The sequence below is a fragment of the Harmonia axyridis genome, chromosome 2 (genome assembly GCF_914767665.1).
Source record: "Harmonia axyridis chromosome 2, icHarAxyr1.1, whole genome shotgun sequence".
Taxonomy (NCBI): domain Eukaryota; kingdom Metazoa; phylum Arthropoda; class Insecta; order Coleoptera; family Coccinellidae; genus Harmonia; species Harmonia axyridis.
The window spans coordinates 57580687-57604685 of record NC_059502.1 but is presented as its reverse complement, the minus strand read 5'-3'; the positions used below and the strand labels follow the sequence as shown (position 1 = coordinate 57604685).

General features: G+C 36.2%; 1 protein-coding gene across 1 annotated transcript in view; it reads left to right on the top strand.

Moving 5' to 3' along the window:
* The window catches only part of LOC123673933 (sex peptide receptor), a 109866-nt gene that overhangs the window by 56175 nt on the left and 29692 nt on the right, over nucleotides 1–23999 (top strand). The window contains exons 2-3 of the mRNA XM_045608701.1: nucleotides 6378–6584; nucleotides 11303–11669. Coding sequence (XP_045464657.1) covers nucleotides 6556–6584; nucleotides 11303–11669 — 396 coding nt within the window. The 5' untranslated portion in view covers nucleotides 6378–6555. The remainder of the gene's footprint in view (nucleotides 1–6377; nucleotides 6585–11302; nucleotides 11670–23999) is intronic.

The window sequence follows — 23999 nt, the reverse complement described above, 5'->3', positions numbered from 1 at the left end:
TAGAAATATTGAGACTCTTAAGTAAAAAAAGGTTTTTGATCATTTTCTGTTATTTATTTTCATACAAACCATATAATGTTATATATTTTTGAAATCAGAAAAAATTAAGCTTTCAAAAAATGGCACAGAAATTCAGTGTTCCCATTAGAAAAAACATAACTTTGGGTCATAGCTTCGTAATGAAAAACCCTTTCGAAAATACGAGCACGCCACTGGATTTAACGTAAAAAAGTGCCTGTATAGTGTTTTAATTCCAGAGCTCTAGCATCAGTATTAGCGGAGATATAAAAGTTTTTCGATATCGCCATTTTTCCAATTTTCGCTTATAACTCGAAAACAAAAGAAGGTGGCCAAAAACGAATACTACCCTTGTTAGTTTCTCAGAAGAAGAGACCGAGAATGGGGTATCAGATTTTGTCTATCACCTCAGGTTTAAAAGTAGTAGTGCTAAAACATCGAAATTTGCCCACCCTTTATACTGCCGGTATCGGTTGCTAAAAGTGGATATATCTCCCCCTACCCACAGGAGGAATATCCATTATAAATCACAACGCTCAATAATTAAATCGTGAAAAAACTGAATCAATGAATTCATCAACCAGCGGTTATTTCAAAGGGCTTGCTCTGACACGACTGTCATCGACACAATAATTATTCACATTCGGGCTAAAAATGCCAAATTGATGATAAACAATCGCGTAAAAATGAATGAGATCCTGAAGTAAAAGCTCCAAACTACTCGAATTGAATCGGCGGTACCCCTGATGGCAATTTATACAATTTTTAAGGAACCCTTAACTAAATAAATAATAACATATTAGGTATATCTTATAATTCTATTGTCAGCACTTTGGATTCCATTAGTCACTACGTAAAAATGTTCACTGCTAAAGATAGGTCAGTAGGATAAGTTTGAGGTTAATGACGTGAAATGTTTCTCTTATATTCTCTATTATATTCCATGTTCAACTTAAATCTTATTATGAGTAATCAAACTTTCTTCAAGAGTAAATTAGGTATTATGTCCTCCAAAAAGAGGGTTTTTCTTTGTGGGAATAATGACAAACACTGAAGAACTTTTAAAATATATTTAGCGACATTTCGCAGAATTTCATCTGATTCATCAGGCCTAAAAAACACCAATTATGACAAAAACATACAAAACAAAAACGGTAAAATTACCTTTATAAATTTAAGTTCTCTCAGCAGATTTCGAACACAATTAAAAGCTAACATCAGTCGTCAATTATAAAATCCTACAATATCTACGCATATCAAAAAATTACAATCAATCAACATCAAAACGGAATATTCTAGAATCAGCCACAGAGAAAACTTAACCTATAAAAGGAACTGTCAACAACTCACCACAGACACAAGACCAAAACCTTATTCAACATAATTTCTAATTTTTATATTTAGTCAGTAGAATTGTATAATTAACTTAGATGTTCGGTGTCTGATCTAAAATTAACAGACTTGTTGATGTTTGTATCTATCATTTCTAAGATGTTTCTTGTCTTGAAAGGTTTCTTGTTATCTAAGATTTTAACGTTTGAAAAATCAAATTTATGTTCATCTTTGAAATAATGGGAATACAAATCAGTTTTCTCACTATTTTTTGCATCTCTTATATCATATTTATGTTGATCGATTCTACTTTTTAAATATTGTCTACTTTGGCCTACATACAATTCATCACAGTCTAAACAAAAGGATATAAATAAAAGGAGGAAAATTGATGCTGGCGAATATTCAAATTTTTTACGTTTGAATACAACAGCTAACACTTCGACAGATGAAAATCAATCTAAAGAAGTGAACAGTAAAAATTCCAAGGATATTGGAAACGAATAACCGTCCAACCCAAGGCTCATATTTGGGTACGCCACTGGTTGTTAGTGCCCAACGAAGTTATAGGGATTCGTCAAGTAAAGTAGCTTGACATTTTAACCAACTACTTGACTTGAAAATCAAGCTTACGAAAAATTACATACTTGAGCTTGACTCGACTTGATTTTGGATATTTATTGATTGACTTGATATCAAGCTACTTGATATTATTTGAGATTGATATGCAGCGTCGCACGGCGTATATTTCTGCAATCTCGTGCGGGCTTAGACTAAATAAGGGGATTCCTCGAGCGCCGAGGGACTGAAGCATTCGTCAGTGTGACTTAATTAGTAGTTTTCTCACATTTCTATGAAATCTATTGGTAGCTTTTGGTAGTTTCAGAAATTTAAAAACTGGAGCCACATTGAAAATGAAGGTTTGAAAAACCATTAAAATTAATTAATGTTTTTATTCAATATAAAAAATACTCGAAAAAAGATAATATTAGAAACATGTATAATATAATATAGAATTTATTCAAAAATATTACACACTTACATATATGTAATTATATAAAAAAAAACTAAAAATAATCCTTTTTTTCTCAGGGAAAAACAAAACGAGTTTCGCCGAAGCGGCAAATATTGGAGGGCGGTATTTTCTACTTTTTCCGAGAAACCCTAATTTCTAGAAGTACCTATAAATTGAATAAATACCATACTTTATATACGAATATTACAATAAATACTAAAATACAAGAATAGAGATAGAACTTTATTGACAAACTCCAAAACTTACCTATAAACGTCAAGATTATCAAAGTGACATTCCTCCACTCAATAACAATTATGGAATGTTCCCTTTCGACCAATCGAATGGAAGCACAGAACTATAGAAGCACAGATCCATCTTTTCCGATTTATTATAGTGAGAGTGAGTTATAGTAGTGAGTTATTATAATTCACTCTGTTAGTATTTATTGCTCAAAAGCAGTTGAATAATGAATATATAATTCAATAGGAGTAGATAAATGAATTTAACTCGCGGTAATGGCCACAACTCACTTGATGAATTACTGCAAACTTCATCTGCGTGAGTTATGACCTACATTACCGATCGTTGAATAATATACTATTAATTTCACATATGTTTTTTATATCGAATTAACTAGGGTTGGACGTGGTCGCATTCGAATTTGAAATAATGGTTCATCCGCATCATCCGAATGTTTTACTCTTAATGAAAAAAAAAGGGTTTTTTGAAATCGAAACTCAGCAAAAGAACTTGAATGCTGTAGAGGAGCGGCAAATATTGGAGGGTGGCATTTTCTACTTTTTCCAAGAAATCGAAATTCCTAGAAGAATGGATTGGAAAAATGGCTATAAGTTTTACATATATTATATAATTTATAGTGATTTAATTCTTGTTTCTATTTAAAAAAAAAAGCCTTTTGCACTTTTTTAACAAACTATTGTACAACCTTTTATGCAATAAAGAGTTCTAATCATAATGACATTTTCGGTTCTTTTTATTATACAATCAGTTCAATAAATAAAGTGTTTTATGCAAGGTTTCTTCTCATTTCATCATTTTTATTGATGTAACACTACACAATAAAACTGCTTCAAATCAAGTTGCTTGGTATGATTCAAGTTCTTGATAAATAAATACTTGACTTGAGATTGAAAAACTACTAGCCAAGCTCAAGCCAAGTAGCTTGAAAATCAAGCCAAACCATGAATACCTAGTTATGGTGTTTGAGCAAGAATAAAAAATTATTTCCATTCTGGTTCGGCCTAATCTAGAGTTTCTGTACTTAGAATCACATTCAATCCAAAAATTGATTTCGTCTCTATTATCAAATCCTTTGCTGCACTCAAGGCCAGAAAAACCCAATTTTCATAGCCACTGGTGTAGAAATAACAAATTGTCCTGAATAAATGTCCAATCCTGCGATGTAATTCATTTCAAATCTACACCTACAGATCTACATATTATAACCCATCCTTATAGGATGCAAATATAAAACGAAATATTTTTTAATATATTATGCTCATGTTTTCAGTAGATATCAAATTGTGTGGGATACGCAGATAAATTCAACCTTATAAATTTAAATTCATTTCATTAAATTACCATAAGTTGAACACATAACTCACAATTTAAATGGTGAAAAAATGCAAAGACGATGAATTTGTAATTCGCCATTTTGTAAGAGTGCGACTCAAAATGGCGAAAGCGCCTGGGGCCGAATTTTCATATCCCCTCCGGGCCCGTAATTTCTGTTGGCTGCCCTGCCTGTGAGATAGTTGCAACAACAAGTGCATCATCCTTATCGAATAACTTTGTCAGCGTTGGTATTTTATCCATAAAACTTTTTTTTCCTGCTTCCCTTTCTGCTTTTTTTTACGATAAGCAGAGCCACATAATCTATTTCGTTCGTTATTTATTTTCACATTTCTTTTCTCGAAAAGGTAAAAATCATAAACGTGATGATGATTATGGTAACATCTGAACTCTATGACTATCTCATATAAGCCCTCGTCCGTATTGGCAAAAAATTGGGACAGTCGATTTTCAGAAACCTCTGTTGAAGCGAATTTTCCACCAGCAAAATTATTCGCTATGGACAGGAAGAGATGGCAATCACTTGGTGCCAGGTCCGGACTATAAGGTGGATGTATGAGAACCTAGAAGAAGAAGATGGCCGATTCTGGACGATTGTTTCCTTCAGACGGTTCAATTGATGACAGTACAGTTCCGAGTCAACAGTTATGGCGTAGAGGAGCACCTCATGGTATATAATTCCCTGCCAATCCCACCAAACACACAACAAAACCTTCCTGACCATCAATCCAAGCTTGACCACCGTTTCCGCGTTTCGACCAAGACTGTTTTCGCTTAATATTTTTGTAAGTGATCCTCTTTTCATCACCAGTCACTAACCGCTTCAAAAATGAGTCGATTTAGTTGGGATACATCAGTGATTCGCAGATGGAAATTCGCTTCATGCGTTAACTCGTGTGATACCCATACATCGAGCTTCTGCAGACCAGCCTTATACAAATGGTTCCAAACAGTGTTTTTTGTGCAATTTTTAGCTCTTGGGAAATCGAAACTTAGGTTATGGTCGGACTCGACAAATTTTATGATTTATCGACATTTTGGACAATTGGCCTTTCAGTGCGTGATGCATTTTTGACTTCAAATTAACGGATCGACAAAACCAAAATTCATGTGATTGGCTACAGTTTCAGGATCAAAATCGTCATTTTCATTTTTAGCCGCCTGGCTTGCATTTTCGCCTTTATCGAGGAAACCTGTAAAATATAGCGTATTTTTTCTTTGCTAGTGTCGCCTATGACGCGCGCTCAGACTGAACTGAGTCAATTGATCACAAAACTGTCAGATAAGTTTTTGTTGTAATCTCATCTTTCTAACTCCATCTAGTGAAACCCGATCGGACTTATACAACGCGAGACGCAGATTACTGAAGCCATCTTTGGAAAAATAATGGATATCTTTTTACTGATACGTAAATACACAATATTTAATGTTTCGGAAAGAAAGAAAGTCCTATAGTGAATACCATATACATATGTTGCTGTGTTTATTACCCTATTATTTGGGTTTCTTCACAATTTGAGAAGTTTGAAACGCAGGAACAAACAGGTCAAATATCTTTATTGAGCTGCTCGGAATTTCCTGAGATTTGAATCTGTTTTGAAATTCAAACAACACAATACTACATCAGGAGATTATATATCAAGGGTTGAGCTGTAATAATTATAATAATAAATATAGAGTATGTTACGTACTAGTTCAGGCAGATCTAGTTTGGCGAAAGGTTCTTCTCAGAGCCAAATAATCGGTCCTTCTCAGTACAATCAAACTGAAGACGGCCAGCAAACTGGGCCGAATTACTACCGCTCAAATAGAAGCGCCTATAAAACAGTCGTTTCACCCCTAACGCTGGCCCTGCTCTTTAAATTCCGTTTTTGAGATATGTCATTTTTTCATGAATTTGAGGATCTTTGGAGAAATCTACTAATTTCGTAATGAATTTTTTCAAATGAGATTTTGTATGTGAATACTAGAACTAGAAGTTACTGACTTTTTGATGATCGTAAATCATCATTGAATTGTCTCATTTTAAATACCCAGTAGAGTTCTCAATATCTATCAAAAAGTCAGTAATCTGCACCTCCGTTCTTCTAGTATTTACTTTGAAAATCTCAAATCAAATCAAATCAATCAATTCTGAAAAATCGAAATATCTCAAAAACGTTATTTTTTAAACATAGAAAACTTTGAATAAACTCGAGTTCATTTAATCCATACAATATTCTGCATATTCTATAATGTTTGGTCATTTACACTTTTTTGGTACACAATTTGAAAATGTAGCTCTAATAGAGCATAATGATACTGTGTCGAAAAAATATTCGAAAATTTCAGCGCTTAAGCGTAATGATGGAACACTGTATATCCATATATGAATAGATATTTTTGACATTATTCTCACGATTTGATATTATTTCAGAATGAAAAGCTGAAATGGACATGAAGCCTGGTCATGAGAAGAATTGCTACAGTCCTGATGAGGATAGGTACATGAACGCTGCAAAAAACATAGAAAAAGTTGAAACCCTATGAAAAATGCTAGTTTCTTGAACATAACAATTACGGCGTAGTCCGTAATCGTTTGCCTACTAAGTGAAATGGAGTTCAAAAATACAACGATATTTGGGTAGGTATTTGTTCATTATTAAAATTATGTTATTATTCTTCAAGTACTCAGCTGTTTGGAAACTGGCTCAATATTTTATCTATGTTGATTATAGTAGGTGGAAGAGAGTAGAATGCGCCGCGGAATTATCTGATTCATGAAACATTACTCCCAAAGTTGCCTAAATGTTTCAGAAACATCTGTGAAAGTAAAGATACCCGCCCTCACAGACGTTTTATTGGGATGTTTCACGAATATCGTTGCACATACATACATAAAACGAATATTCCGGGGGCATTTCTGCAATATTCCTCATATATATACTGGTTATTCATTTATGATTCACAGTTTGTCCATCGCTGGCCACAACTTTCTACCATCTTTCTGGCAGCGTGCGAATCCCGCTTTGAAAAAACTGGTCATCTTTTGCATCGATCCAATTTTTTACTTCTTTATAAGATCGGTGCTAGTCAGCCAGGCCATGTGCCATTGATCTAAACAAGTAACAGTTCCAGGGAGCTACGAATGGAGAATACGGCGGGTGAGGTAGGACTTCCCCTTTCAACGTCACTTTATCATATCTCTCGTTCTATTGCGGCTGTTTGTTTCTCTAATCTCGGCTCAAACGCAATAATTGCGTTCAATAACAATTGTTTGTGATTGTTTCAGTCGGCTTTAACAACTCATAATACACTACGCCGAGCTTGTCCCTCCAAATACTCATCATGACCTTGGAACCGTTAATAATCGGTATTTTTCGTTTCCAGTCAGAATGCGATGCAGAACTTTTTTTAGTTGGTCCGAACCTTATGTTCAAAAATTGAAACATAAGAATAATGTACTGGTTGTGAACCCCTTGTTATTCCTGGATATGATTTCACTATATCAAGTGAATTTTATTGATTTTCAGTCACAATCTGATATGAAGACTTAAAATTTGTACCTAATACAATACCAGCACAATTCAATAGTGTTTGTGTAGGTACGTGCTAAGACCACTCAAATCAAAAACTTTAGACGAAGTCTGCAGTAATATTATTGATATTTTTACTTTGTTATGAGGTCCTTCTATCTTACAGTCAGATAATAGTAGGGAATAAGTTAATAACATTATTGACATGGCCAAACTTCAGAATAGTACACGGCAAACCACGCCACAGCCAAGGTTGAGATAGCATTAAAAGAGTAAATCAGGATGTGGATAATATGCTCACAACTTGCAGGCAAGACCATATGTCATTGAAATAGAGTAAAGATCATTCAATTTATGAAGAATAGGGCAGTACACAGTGGTGTGAAATTTACCCGTACTAGAAAAGACTACCTACTGAGGTAGTAGCAAACTCAGAAACAGAAGAAGATTTTCAATGTGCAATTAACCAAATTCAGCAACAAGATAACAAAATCTAATATTCCAATCAAAATTAATCAAATCGAAATTTAGATTGTATCAATATGGAGTTCTGTAGATTATACTGATGATACTGATAGTATGCATACTGCCTCACTAACCTGCACACATCTACTCTGAAAACAGACAAAAAACCGAAGATATCCATTATCGGAAAGAACAAACGTATGGTCAAACTTCGCATCCCTCTCTTTCGCCACTAGGAAAAAGGACATCAGTTCCTCTCCCTGATGTTGATTGCGCAAAAAGAGATGCTCGATCTATTCTTGCCGTGTTATTGGAGGTTGTCGATGATGGATTTTATCGAATTGGCACAAAAAATGGAATTCTAAAACAGCTTTTCCCAAGGTGATTAGAAATATCTTCCTCCTCAGTTCCTCTGCCGAGAGTTTCTGATCGTTCAGAGTTGAATGATAATATTTTTCGGGTATCAATTGAAAATGTCTCAGGAACATCATTCATTCAAATTCAGCCCCTATGGACAAAACATTTGCAGTGAGAGCTGTTGGTGTTTCATAGTCACTTGGAAGTGGAATGATTCTTCAAATGTTCGTGCAACCCTAAATGTGTATCATTGAGGTGTTGTGTAAGAAGAAAGATGTGCTTGTCAACTCAAAATGATTTGAATTTCATTATTTGATAGTTTTCTCATCAAATAGAGGTTTTTAATTTATTTTTAATGCTCATCTATGTCTCTTCAATGAAATAACGTATATTAATTTCGATTTATTAATGAGTATTAATAAAGGTTTTGTCTTCCTCATTCATTATTATCAGATGGTAATTCGTTTTCTTGCAGAAGGTTTAACTGCCTCGAAACAGTGAGACTATACACTATACCTATCTATAGTCAACTTCGACTTATGCATGTTGATTCAATTTCAACACTTTCCGGTTTTAATCAATTTTTACTGAAAAGATCAATAACTGTTGACATCATTAAAGGGAGAGGGGATCAACTCTTACTACCGGATCAACTTAATATATGCAACGAGGTCAATTTGAAAAGGTACCCTTAAAATCTCGGCTCCATACAAAATAAAAAAAACAACACGAGGTATTTATAGTCTTGGTTCTAATAGTCTAAGAGCCAAGAACATTTTGAGAATCTTTTATAGTAAAAAATGTTTCATTATTCTCATGTTTCATTGCAACTCTTGTTATTCTAACTATTCTTTTACTCTTTTTTATTATTTTCCGAGAATCATATAAATTATTGGATACAGTAAAAACTATTAGCTGACAAAGAAAGAAGAATACTATTGAACTTTTCTGTACTCTTTTTCTTCACCCTCCTTCGTGAAGACAATGCGTTCTATTTTAATTTATTTCATAACATCGCCCTCTACAGTATTTGGAAGAGGCCCTATTTTGTGTTGGTTTTTGTTTTTTTATTTGTTATTCAATTTGATGATTTAAATTTTGATGGTTTGAGTTAACAGTAATAGGACCGGTTTCTCCAAATGTTTGAAATGTTATCTTCGAAAATGGCAAATTGTGCCGAAACATGTCAGCCTAATTAATTAATAATAAAGACTTCAATATTATAGTGTATAAGAGCAAATCTTTCCTTTATCATTAGAAGTACAGGGTGGGCAAATTTCGATGTTTTAGCACTACAACTTTTAAACCTGAGGTGATAGACAAAATCTGATACCCTATTCTCGATCTCTTTTTCTGAGAAACTAACAAGGGAAGTTTTCATTTTTGGCCACCTTCTTTTGTTTTCGAGTTGTAAGCGAAAATTGGAAAAACTTTTATATCTCCCCTAATACTGATGCTAGAGCTCCGAAATTAAAACATTATACAGGCACTTTTCTACGTAGAATCCAGTGGCGTGCTCGTGTTTTAGAAAGGGTTTTCAATCACGAAGCTATGACTCAAAGTTATGTTTTTTCAAATAGGAACACTAAATTTCTGTGCCATGTTTTGAAAGCTTAATTTTTCCTGATGTTCACTATGGGTTTTCCAGAAATAATCTAAAACATAAATAATAAATGAAAATCCATTAGAGACATAATGTTCTTTCCGTTGACAATTTTTTTCCTAGCGGCGCTAGTGCATGCAATTACCTTTAAAAGAAGATATCACCCAACCCCCCTTCCCATTTAAAAATTCAGGGGTTGCGCTGTCATCACGCTCACAAGGTAGATACAAATTGATTGGATCTAATCTTATAAAATGTCCTCCTACGAACCAATGTTTAACCATTTTTGCATATTTTCTGATTTTGCATGAGGGCAGAGATATTAAATATGATACCCTCAGAGTAATGAATATAAATAGAGGGAGTATATGTCATTTTCAGTGCGCAAATTTCTTCCCCAACATGAAACGCGCGGAAATGAAAACATATCAGTTATACGATATTTCACTCAATTCGCGAGTTTCTCCACTAAGAACGCACTTCTTATGTTACATAGTGAATCAACGTTTCATATTAACTCAAAATATATTGAAATAAATACCTAAATAAATCAGAAACTCAAAAAACAAACTTCAAGCTCTCCAAATGACGTGAAACAACCGATGACACTAGGAGGGCAAAAGTTTTCAAACCTTGGATTTCGTCAGGTAGATACAGAAAATAATAAATATTCTGCTTATTATAAATTCGACAATTAGGAAAAATATCAGATTCCAAATATTCAAATTTTCATATTCAATCGGAAATCACTCAAATAAATATATTTTATTCAATATAATACACATTAATAATGATATGGTTTGTGGATTTGGAAATATATCACAATCCGACAACGTAATCTAACCATGTAAAACATGTAAAAATCGCGTATACGCCCTCTATCTATGTTTATTGCTTTATGGTGATACCTTATTCAAATTGTTACACTACCCATGATTCGAGCGAATCATTGCGCATAGTTACATTTCTAGGCACAAATCAAGCACTCGGGAATACATAATAAATATAAGTTATACTACTTTCTGTTCATAGAAGCTACATTGGAGATCTTAATAAAATTCAATTGATTATATGCAGGCCTTATTGTGAACATGAAAGAATCATGTCAAGACCCAGTTGCAGAAACGTTCATTAAAATTTAATGCCTCCATCAAACGATGCAGGTAGCCAATAGGATCCTCCTACTGGGTGATTACAATTTTAATGACGGCATTAAGTTTTAATCAACGTTTCTACAACTGGGAGTAAGTGTTTCATCTTTTTGGCGAACTAACTTAAGTGAATCAATCTAATCTTTTCTCTTATTTCATACAAATAAATTTCAAAGCGTAGAATACAATTTACACTTAAACGAAATGTGGATATTATTCAGATGGTCATTCATTCAATTTTTTTTTTCAGTGATTTATTTCCGGAGGATTACAACACAACATTGGAAAACCGAACGTTCTACAATGCGCTACAACCAGTTCCTGACCATATGAATATCACAAATGAGATGCCTATAGTCTATGCAGTTCCCCTGTACGGATACATCATGCCATTTCTGTTAGTCATCACCATTGTCGCCAATACTCTGATTGTTGTTGTTCTCAGTAAGCGACATATGAGAACACCTACTAACGTTGTACTTATGGCTATGGCGCTGTGTGATCTCTTCACCCTGTTGGTACCAGCACCTTGGCTGATATACATGTACACCTTCGGAAATCATCATAAACCATTATGGCCGCGAAGTCTTTGCTACGCCTGGAATATGATGCACGAGGTAATATTTTTATATTCATAAAACATTACTTCGTTTTCTACTCCCTTTATTTCGTATCATATATCATAGTGGGCCATTGAAAACGAAACAGCGGCTCTGTAGGTCGGCAGAACCGAATTATATAAAAACGATCGAATACGTCAACTATATTTTCGAGGAAGGCGTCGTTCGCGATGAAATTCACCCGAAATACATTTCATCCCTCGGAGCTACAACAGCCTCCCCTAACTTTCTAAAAGGCAACATATGGCAGAACCGGCATTATATAAAAACGATCGAATACGTCAACTATATTTTCGAGGAAGGCGTCGTTCGCGATGAAATTCACCCGAAATACATTTCATCCCTCGGAGCTACAACAGCCTCCCCTAACTTTCTAAAAGGCAACATATGGCAGTGATACCCCATTTGAAAGGTATTTTCTATCTTAATATCAAACAACAAAAATAAATTAATTCTATCGATTCGTTTTCGAGATTATAATAGTAAAGAAAATAATATTTATTTTTTCTTTAAGACAGATAACGCCAGAAAAATAATAAATTAATAAGGATGCAAATTAGTAACTGAAACAGAAAAAATTGAGTTATGAAAGATTTATATATTAATTCAGTATTCAGACAAAAAGTTGAGGAAAAACCTATAAAACTTAAAAAATTAAAATTTACGTTCTAAATAAAATCAAGAGTACCTACAAAAAGGGTGTTTTTTTTAGAGCTACAGAAATTTCAATTGCAATAAAACAACGATGAATTATTCGATTGACATGGATTTTATTTATCCGCAAGTTAATCATGTGGCATTACATTTTAAATATGATTTCTGGCATATGACCGCCACGGCTGGTTCGGATGTAGTCCAATCTGGACGTCCAATTTTCGATGACTTTTTCCAACATTTGTGGCCGTATATCGGCAATAACACGGCGAATGTTGTCTTCCAAATGGTCAAGGGTTTGTGGCATATCCGCATAGACCAATGACTTTACATAGCCCCACAGAAAGTAGTCTAGCGGTGTTAAATCACAATATCTTGAAGGCCAATTCACAGGTCCAAAACGTGAAATTAGGCGGTCACCAAACGTGTCTTTCAATAAATCGATTGTGGCACGAGCTGTGTGACATGTTGAGCCGTCTTGTTGAAACCACAGCTCCTTTACATCATTTTTGTTCAATTCAGGAATGAAAAAGTTAGTAATCATGGCTCTATACCGATCACCATTGACTGTAACGCTCTGGCCATCATCGTTTTTGAAGAAGTACGGACCAATGATTCCCCCAGCCCATAAAGCGCACCAAACAGTCAGTTTTTCTGGATGTAACGGTGTTTTGATATACACTTGAGGATTAGCTCCACTCCAAATGCGGCAGTTTTTTTTTTGTTGACGTAGCCATTCAACCAGAAGTGCGCTTCATCGCTAAGCAAAACAAAATGGACGTAGTGCGCAATACGTATTCCGCACAGAACCATTATTTTCGAAATAAAATTGCACTATTTGCTAGCGTTGTTCAGGCGTGAGTCTATGCATGATGAATTGCCAAACCAAACTGAGAATAAATCACTTGACAGCTGTTAAATCGGTCGCCATCTTGAAGAGTAATGCCAACTTAAAGTTATATACCTCGAAAAAAAAACACCCTATACGAGACGGTGCAAACTGTCATAACTGTTTGTGAAGATATTAACTGACACTGAGGTCAAGGGTAATTCATACAAGTCTCCAAAAACCAGGTAAGAGATGAAATTTTGCCCCTGTGATGATTTAAAATTTTCCTGACAGCTTGTTTTTTGGTTGAATTGTTCAACTAAAGTCTATTAAATTGGATAATGAAATGGTGGATTTCTTAAATGATAAACTGAAATTTGTCTGTACAAGTTATATGTTTATTAGCTACGAGCCGCGAGCGTACTGATTATGGTGCCCCAATTTCCTGGGGATGTTAAGCGTCGCTTTGGATTTTGCATACGTGGTCGAGGCGCAATCCAGATCCTTACTTCGCCTGCCTTCAACCCCCTCCGAAAAATAGACACAACCCCCAATTTTTCAAATGGCAAGCCTGCCCATGTGAAACATCGTGTGAAAGGTCTCTTCATTCTCTATTCAGAAACGTCATCATTTTCATTTTTATTTTAAAAGTCCAAATAGGAAAAATAAAACCAAGTGACTAGAGAAATTTGACATCCATAATATCAAAAACTAAAATGAAAATTTCTTTCAACATCTCAGAAGTTATTCGATATTTCAACTATAATAAAACATGCTATTTGGTCGATCACTTCTGAGATGTTGGATATTATTGGTAGAATTTTATTTTCTTGGCTAACTCGAGAAAAACATCCCTAAATCCGAGACTATATAACTTAGCCAGGATAAACTCGAAATTAAGGCAGTCGAATGCTCTCGAAAAAAGAAAGAGTCCTGCAACATAGGATCAGCCATCAAGGCAATCTTAAACGAAACTAGGTAAGTCAAAAGCAGCAGTATTGGTCGATCGGTTGAGTCGGAAACCATGCTGGCTTTCAGTAATTAATGAAAGCTCAATTAAAAACCAATATTTTATAGAATATCAACTTCCCTATGACTTTCGATAAATTGCTCAAAAGAGATATGGAACGATAATTTGAAATGTCATCAACAGCATTCTTCTTGTGTACGGGCATTACCTTAGAGATTTTCAAGACACTAGGAAATTTACCCGAAGTTACCGAGAATTTAATCAGCTGGTCGAGATGCTCGGAGATCTGAGGTTTAGGAACTTTCAAAACATAAACCTCATCGACAGATGACAACTACTGAAATGAAGAACTTTCGACTTTGATAGTGGCTCAGTGGTACAGGAACTTGACAAACTGTTTGAAAAGGCTTACTCAAACTTGTTGAACAAATATTGGAAAAATATTCAGTATATCACAAAAGAGTGAGAAGAGAGAGATTTTAGAAAACTTGTTGCCAAATGGCAACAAGTTTCATAAAATGCCTGGAGAAGTATTATCTAATTTATCGAACTCTCGTGAGGTATTCGATAGATTTTTTTTTGATGTACAATCAAAATCATTTCTAAGATTTTATATTTTTATTTTAACAAATTTATATCAGGACTGAATATAAACAGAATGAGTTATTCAAATTAGGATGCATTGAAGTTTTGAACATGAAAACTACAATTAATATAAATGTTGTGTCCTTGCGTGTAGGATTTTTCAACATTGTTTTTTTCTGATGTGTTGAAAGTTAATGATGCTTCCCCACTCTCTATCAGGTTATCAATTAAATATGCATGATGGTCATTATCCAATTTCAGGTAAGGTTTCAATGAATTGGATGAGCTGTGTCCTATGATTTTTATAATCTCCTGCTCATTGATACCTGCTTTGGCAAGGTGAGACACTGCAGTCGATCGTGCGGAATGGTTGGTAATTTTAATTTTTTAATATCGAGTCCAGTCATCTCTGCAGATTCTTTCATCCACTTAGACATCATGTTCATCCCAATCGGCATATTTTTGTAGAATATTTACCATATTTAGCGCCAGTGTGGAGCCAAGGATGTTTCTGTTCTATTTTCAGCTCTAGTTGTACCTGCGGGGGTTGGTTATTTGACCTAAATGTGTCTCTAAATATTCAACTGCACTGTATATTTTAAGTTAAATTCACTTGACGCAACATAGCTTGTAAGCATGACCACGAAGACGACCGTATATAGGTTTAATGCAAAAAGGCCGCTTAGGTCAACTCTAAAGAGATTGTGAAGAATACGGTGAGTTGTGATTAGATCGCCTCGAATCCTCCGGTCTGCGAACTATGGTCAGTTCATTGAAGATAGTCCTTCCTCGTAATTTGGGCGCAGAATTCTATACGCCAGGCCCGTCGCTCGGCTCTAGATACCCTCTAACAAGGTCAAATCCTTAATGAGAACTGAACACCAAACAGAGCCAGCAAAATCCATGATGGGGTGGACGTCTTAAACGGGGCTGCACATGTGGAAGGCCTTCTGTATCATGAACAGAGATCTTTCAGCCCTATTCGCAATGAAGAGAACGTGGTTAGACAAGCTAAGATTCCCTGTAATAATCACACCGAGGTCAAAATGGCTGCTACAGTCCCAATGCTATCCTCAGATAGTACTGATTATGAAGATTGAGGCAACCTAGGCGTAAAACACCGCATTTTTTCTTGTTGGGGGGCAAATGCCACTCCTGGCACCAACGGCTCAAAGTTTCCAAGAACTACTGAAGTTTTTAAACGGCGTTGAAAGGGCATCTGAATAATTTGGTATCATCGGCAAATTGAGAACAGTTAGATTTGGGGATCTCATACAACTCAGATATATAGAGAAGGAAAAGGAGCGGTTTCAATACAGAACCTTGCGGAACATCGTTTAAAACTGGGCTTGGTGAAGTCAGAGCTCTGCCAACCAAAACTTGGAAAATTCCATCAATGAGAAATGTCTCGATCTAACGTAATAGACGGCCACGAATTCCTTTGCCTTGTGAAGGAGAAGAACATGAGGTACATGGTCAAATGTACGTGAAAAATCCAAATAGATCACGTCAACTGGATGGGACTTATCTAAGAACTTTGACCAGGAATTGAGGCACTCAAGAAGGTTGGTAACGACCAAACAACCTGGTAGAAAATCATACTGACGGTCCGGTAATAGGATGTTTTTGACGATCTCATGAATCTCTTACGATACGATCGGAACCAAACTCCTGGGACTATAGCTGGCAGCATTACTCTTGTCCCCTTTTTTGAAGATATTTGAAGATATGCGTCATCAATCCACTGCCAAGTCGAAGGAAAGCAAGAAGTCTCAAACGAAAGTGTGAACAAGTGGGAAAGAAGATATAAAATGGATATGTAGCACACTCCTTCAGAAGTTTAGCAGAGAAACCATTAGTTCTTGGTGACGAGTTGACGTTTAGGGCAGAGAGGTATGCTTCAACGATCAAGGGTAGAAAACTTATTTCCGTGATCTCAGACTAAATGTATAGACCAATCGGTTCAAGGAGATTGGTGCTTCCTCTAGTGAAGAACGAAGCAAAACAATCAATCAGCATTTGGAGATTCTTCAGAGCCGGAGCACGGTTGACCGGTGCAGTTCATAACAAGTGACATATCTACTTTGGAGTTGAGGGTTAATCTAACATATTTGAAATTTTTTTTATCCTTTGAACGAACTAATTTAGATTTGTAAACCTTTTTAGCTTTTTTTTATGAAATTTGAGAGAAAATTAGAGAATCTTCGATGATCGTTGTAGTCCTCCAAATGTTTTCGGCGTTGATAACTATGCCATATTAATTTTTTTGTGGCGTGTTAACTAGATTTGTTAATTAATCCAAGGTTCAGATGGAACTCGTGTAATTTCCCTTTCATGGGAGCATTCGTCTATCAAACTTTAGAGAATTGATGCGAACAAGGTGCAACCCTCTTCAACATATCATGTGGGCATTATAAATGCTCCCCAGTCGACCTCTCCAAGTTTACGGTTGAGGAACCTTGACAGTTTTACATACTTTTCCGGAAATTGATGGGAAATGTAAATGAAGGGTTGCCATCAGAACGGTGTGATCGGATTTTCCCAATGGTGGACAATTTTGAAACTAAGATAATATGGAAAGAGATTTGGTCGAAACTAGATCTAAAAAAAGGAGGATTTTGTGAACCGCGAATGCCGTTGAAAAATCGATCAGCTGAAACAAGTTGTTGTTGTGAATATAATCTTTGTAAGCACTCGATGGTTAATAATAATAATAATTAATAATTAAAATGTTTATTTGACACACATACAAAACATTCTTACAATCTGTATAACATTATGCACTAATTAAACTACCAAGAGTTCCTTTAACCCTCAAAATGTCAAAAAAAAACATTAGAAAAAATATACAGGGTGGCCATTTGAAAACGAAACAGACGAGATTACAGACGAAATAAAGTTTTTCGATAGAAATGCTCGGACAGATCGATTTCTGTTTCGAGGGGGACAACTTAAGATGTAGGTTACGGACGCATAGCGCTTCAACCCTTGCTACTACAACCCTCACCCCCAAATTTTGAATAGGGAAGATGGGGTGAGTGATATCTCATTTGAAAGGTATTTTTATACTGATTTCAGCACAGTAATTGTTTTTTCATTTTATGCATTAGTTCTCGAAATATTCTTAACTAAGTATTTGAAAATGAAGTGGTGTTTTCATGGCACTTGTAGTGTTTTGTGAAAAATCGACATTTTGAGCTTCAAAACAACCATGACTGTGGCTTCCTTCCTAACTAACTAACTCATGAATATTTCGAGAACTAATGCATAAAATGAAAAAACGATTACTGTGCTGAAATCAGTATAAAAATACCTTTAAATTGAGGTATCACTCACCCCATCTTCCCTATTCAAAAATTGGGGGTGGGGGTTGTAGCAGCAAGGGTTGAAGCGCTATGCGTCCGTAACCTACATCTTAAGTTGTCCCCCTCGAAACAGAAATCGACCTGTCCAAGCATTTCTATCGAAAAACTTTATTTCGTCTGTAATCTCGTCTGTTTCGTTTTCAAATGGCCACCCTGTATATCTTTCCCGAAGGCACATCCATTGGCAAGCATTATTATTCCATTTACTCAAAAACAGAAGGACACTCAAAGAGAAACAAATCCAGATGATATAGAAAAAGAAAAAACATCTCATCTTGAAAGGAAAGAAAAACTGCAGGTTTTGGATGAAATGGGCTGTTGAACATCAGGCATGTTGAAGTCACCAGCTACGACTAGGATGGGTTTGTTGGTAGAAAGTTCACCTAGTAAACTGCCATTGCTTTATCAGTTTTACAGGGACGCGGTCTATACATACAACCAATGATGAAAACGTAAGATCTGCCCTTCGAAAGATCAATAAATAGATCGTCAATTTCGGGTGAATCAATTCGAATTAGGAAAAAGAATCAGCACCTATTCCAAAACATAAGCACAAACACCACTGTGACCGACGGTCAACGTGCTACCATGCCTAAAAATTGATTTACCAGCTATTGCAACAAAAGTGTCCGTATTACCAGGGTGTAACCCGGTTTCCGATCAGAATATATGTGGGATGGTAAACATTGACAGAAGCTAGCATTTCATGAAACTCAGACATGAGACTGAGCGTTGGTATAAAAAATTGTCCACTCGTAAAGGTTATTCAGTTTTTCGAGCCTTTCTATACGAGATGTTAATAATTGTATGTTTCCGGAGATGTATAGGGTGTTTTTTTTCGAGGTATATAACTTTAAGTTGGCATTACTGTTCAAGATGGCGACCGATTTAACAGCTATCAAGTGATTTATTCTCAGTTTGGTTTGGCAATTCATCATGAATAGACTCACGTCTGAACAACGCTTGCAAATAATGCAATTTTATTTCGAAAATAATGGTTCTGTGCGGAATACGTATCGCGCACTACGTCCATTAGCGATGAAGCGCACTTCTGGTTGAATGGCTACGTCAACAAACAAAACTGCCGCATTTGAAGTGAAGCTAATCCTCAAATGTATGTCGAAACACCGTAACATCCAGAAAAACTGACTGTTTGGTGCGCTTTATGGGCTGGTGGAATCATTGGTCCGTACTTCTTCAAAAACGATGATGGCCAGAACGTTACAGTCAATGGTGATCGGTATAGAGCCATGATCACTAACTTTTTCATTCCTGAATTGAACAACCATGATGTCCAGGAGCTGTGGTTCCAACAAGACGGCGCAACATGTCACACAGCTCGTGCCACAATCGATTTATTGAAAGACACGTTTGGTGACCGCCTAATTTCACGTTTTGGACCTGTGAAATGGCCTCCAAGATCTTGTGATTTAACACCGCTAGACTACTTTCTGTGGGGTTATGTAAAGTCATTGGTCTATGCGGATAAGCCACAAATCCTTGACCATTTGAAAGACAACATTCACCGTGTTATTGCCGATATACGGCCACAAATGTTGGAAAAAGTCATCGAAAATTGGAAGTCCAGATTGGACTACATCCGAACTAGCCGTGGCAGTCATATGCCAGAAATCATATTTAAAATGTAATGCCACAAGATTATCTTGCGGATAAATAAAATTCATGTCAATCGAATAATCCATCATTGTTTTATTGCAATTTAAAGTTCTATAGCTCTAAAGAATCACCCTTTAGATTTACTAGCTATTGCAAGTGTCCGTAATGTCAGGGTGTAACCAGGTCTGATCAGAATATATGTGGGATGGTAAACATTGACAGGAACTAGCAGTTCATGAAACTCAGACATGAGACTGAACGTTGGTATAAAAAATTGTCCACTCGTAAAGGTTATTCAGTTTTTCGAACTCCTTCTATACGAGATGTTAATAATTGTAGGTTTCTGGAGATGTACTCAATATTTATGTTACACTCTCCCTCCCTAATTCTGTGCTTGGTTCAATACGCAAATCATTTAGCTCCTTAATCTGCATTGGTGACTTATCTTCAGTGTAATGTTGATTTTTTAGCCACTCAGGAACACCCGCCACAGCACTCCTATTCTTGGATATCTTTGATACCACGAGAGGATTGTTAAAAGACGCCATTGATTCTCGGTCGATTGGTACTATTATTTCCTAAACTGGACATAAAAATGCGTCAAGATCTAGAGTTCGTACTCGAATAATCAAGAGCCTGAGAAATAATGGTTTCTTGGATATCTTTGATACCACGAGAGGATTGTTAAAAAACGCCTTGTTGATTCTCGGTTGATTGTTACTATTATTTCATAAACTGAACATAAAAATGTGTCAAGATTTAGAGTTCGGACACAACTAATCAAGAACCTGAGAAATAATGGTTTCGTCAATATCAGCGCTTGCTTCAGGAATTCCACGAATCAAGATATTGTGAGATCTACACAGACGTCCAAGCATTTCTACAGGCTCAACAGCTAAAAGAACAAGATCCACAGCAGTAGGATATTTTGAAACAAGCAACTTTAATATTTTTATGTGATTCGGCAGAATGTCTCTTTCCTAAAGGGCAAGATTCAATTTCAAAAACGTGTTTGTTGGCGTTCAATATCCAATGATTGCAATGTGTGTTTCTCTAAAATGTTCTTGCACTCCGACAGGTCAGCTTAGAGTACCTACCAATTGAGTAGCCTTCATTGTAGAAAGATCATTTGCAATTCTATTAAGTTTAGCCTTCAATAATGCGAACTGGACGCCTCTGGGTCATAAAGAAGTTTGTGACCTAAGAGGGATTACCACCACCTGGTTTTTCGCGTATTAGTAAAACTTTGGTACCCATTCATTTCCCATCTGGCGCTCCTGCGACGATCCAACTTTGTACAGTATACAAAGTTGTACATTCACTTCATATTCTTTTTTTTTTCGAAGCAAATGAGTAGAGGATAGCACTGTTCGACGACTTTGACGAAATTATAATTTTAAAACATTTGTAATGACTTTTGGTAGGTTTTTTTCACGATTTGTACAAATTACATATCATCAATTTTTTTTTGCAAAAAACGAAAAGTGACCAAAATTTCTCATTTATTTTCCATTCGCAAATTGAAAATATTTACTTCCTCCGATGTAGATTATTTTTTAAGGTAATTATGTGAAAACCCAATAGAAATCGATGATTGTTTAGAAGAAATATCTCTTCGTTTTGAACTGAGCAACCACGTGGTGGTGTTCCCTCTTAACCACTGGGGTCGATGTAACAGAACGTGGATCAGGAGAGGAAACCGATGTTCTACGAAGCGAACGGCCCTCCCTCTGGCAGTAATTCAATTACAAACCCAACCAACACCGACCGAATGCAACTCGTGGGTAGTAAAGTGAATATCAAAATTGTTACTACATTTGAAACAGCTAATACATTTAGAATAAGTTGTTTGATTTGAACAGGATTAATATTACCCATTCCACTCTCTTTTCATTCATAATTTAAGCTAAACAAGGAAAGTGAAACACAAAAATTCACTCTCTTAGTCCGGTAAGAGAGACTTACAAACATATTAGAAAGGCCACGGAAAAGTGAGAGTAAACAAAACATGAAGGATTTGATTGGTTTATGTAGGAAAATTATCTAGTAATGCGGTAAATATCCCTCAACAGCACGCTACATCCACCTTCAAGTAATTTCAAGTGCTGAGAGAACGTGAAAACGATAAGGCTCCTTTCACACAAAGAGCCAAGGAGTAAGGCTCACGCTCCCGAGTGGGAGCCACACCGACAGATCGGAATGCAAAGAGTACAACAGGGCTTTCACACGAGGAGCAAGGAGCTTTCACAGCTCTCCAATAGGAAATCCAATCCTGCAAATTCGGGATCCCTCTGAAAATCTGTGAGATCAAATTTGCGGGATTTTCCATGAGGGATTCAATATTAAAATACAACGCTAGTTACTGCTGAAACTGCACTACAATTCATAATCAGCAAATTGGAAAGTCATTAAACCTCGACATTGAGTAAAGAAATGGTTAAAGCTTTATTTTTTAGGATAAAAGAGCGCCGTTCATCAGTGACAATTATAGTACCGTATTCAGAAAACCCAGGCAAATATCTGGAATAAAATAAAATAAAACGAAGTAATTCCACTATATTATTTAATTGTTAGCTACAATTGTTTCGTCACACTGTGGCTTCATCAGGCTACATTTCTGAACACATCAGTTCAGAAATGTAGCCTGATGAAGCCACAGTGTGGCGAAACAATTGTAGCTAACAATTAAATAATATAGTGGAATTACTTCGTTTTATTTTATTTTATTTATAATGAATTTCCGCCAAGTAAGGACCGAATCCATTAAATAAATATCTGGAATTTCTGGGATAACCGTCAATGTCTACAAATGACCAAGAAGATATTTTTGTACTTCATAGCAAATCAACATTACGAATTGAAATTAAGAGTTTGGCTGACAGGCTGCAAATAGAGACGTCTTTAGAAGAAAAAACACAATCCCAAACTCAAGACCATTTCACTCATGCTGATGATAATGAAGTACCTTCATTTAAACTAGCAACGTGACGTGAAACATCGCGTTTGAATTCAGAAGAGGAATCGAATCATAGTATTCGTACTGCGTGGGTACCAGATTCAAAGGCTCCTTCTATGGCTATACGAGCACGAGTACGATCAACACTTGACTAGTTATTGAAACGTGAAATGACCCTTTTTGAATGCTGACGGAATAGGAGTACGGGTACATACTTAGAAGCAGTTTACAACTCGGACCTTCGACTTAATTACCACCAATCACAAACGCTCAATTTTGAACAACAATTGGTTTCTAGTTGAAAAACTGCAAGCCGGTAGTTGTCGGCAGATTTTTCGAGTTTACCCGCGGCAAAACTTGACAGCTGCTGCCATGAACTAAACACTTTTATACTATAGTACGAGGCGTGTATTTAAAGTAAGGTCTCCAAGGCCATTGTTCGCCGCAAGTAGCGCTAGATGAAATTCGGCAACACTGTTGTATACGTTAGGCCCCCTCCATCAATCGACACCTGGTAGAGCTCATTATGACGCTCAGTCTTGACGTAGCAGCTATTTGCAATGGAAGTGCCGGTTGTCGCTCCCGCCAGGTGCGAGTTACCTTCAGTCATTAAGTTTTTGCACTAAAAAAAATCTCCACCTATAGAAATTCATCGTCAATTGGAAGAAATGTATGGTGAGAAATGTATGGACGTGAAAAACGTTCGAAAATGGTGTAGAGAATTTTCTGCTGGTCGACTAAACGTTCACGACGAGGAGCGCAGCGGCAGGTCGTCACACTCGGACGAAACAGTGCGGAAAGTTGAGGCGCTTGTGCTGAAAGATCGCAGGTTGACTCTCAATGAGTTGGCCGAAAAACTCCAAGATGTGTGCAGTAGAGACTCTATTCATTCAATTTTGGTGAATAGCCTGCAATACCGAAAATTGTCAGCCAGGTGGGTCCCGAAAATGCTTACCCCGGAGCACAAAGTCAAACGTGTCCAATGTGCCCAAGACTTTCTCGCCAGTTTTGAAGAGGAAGGGGAAGAATTTCTTGATTCAATCGTCACAGGAGATGAAACATGGGCTCATTAGGAGGAATGAAATTTGCGAACGATGAAGAAGTTCATGAAGCGGTCTTTTCGTTCTTGTGCGAGGCGGCGGGATCGTGGTTCGAGGAGGGGATACAAAAGTTTTTCGTACGAATGAGGAAGCTCATCGAAGTGAATGGCGATTACGTAGAAAAATAGCTTAGATTTCAAGCTTTACAGCAATGTACAAGACTTAGTAAATAAATGTTATTTAATGTGAAAAAAAATAAATGGAGACCTTACTTTAAATACATGCCTCGTATGGTAGGCTTGATTAATCGA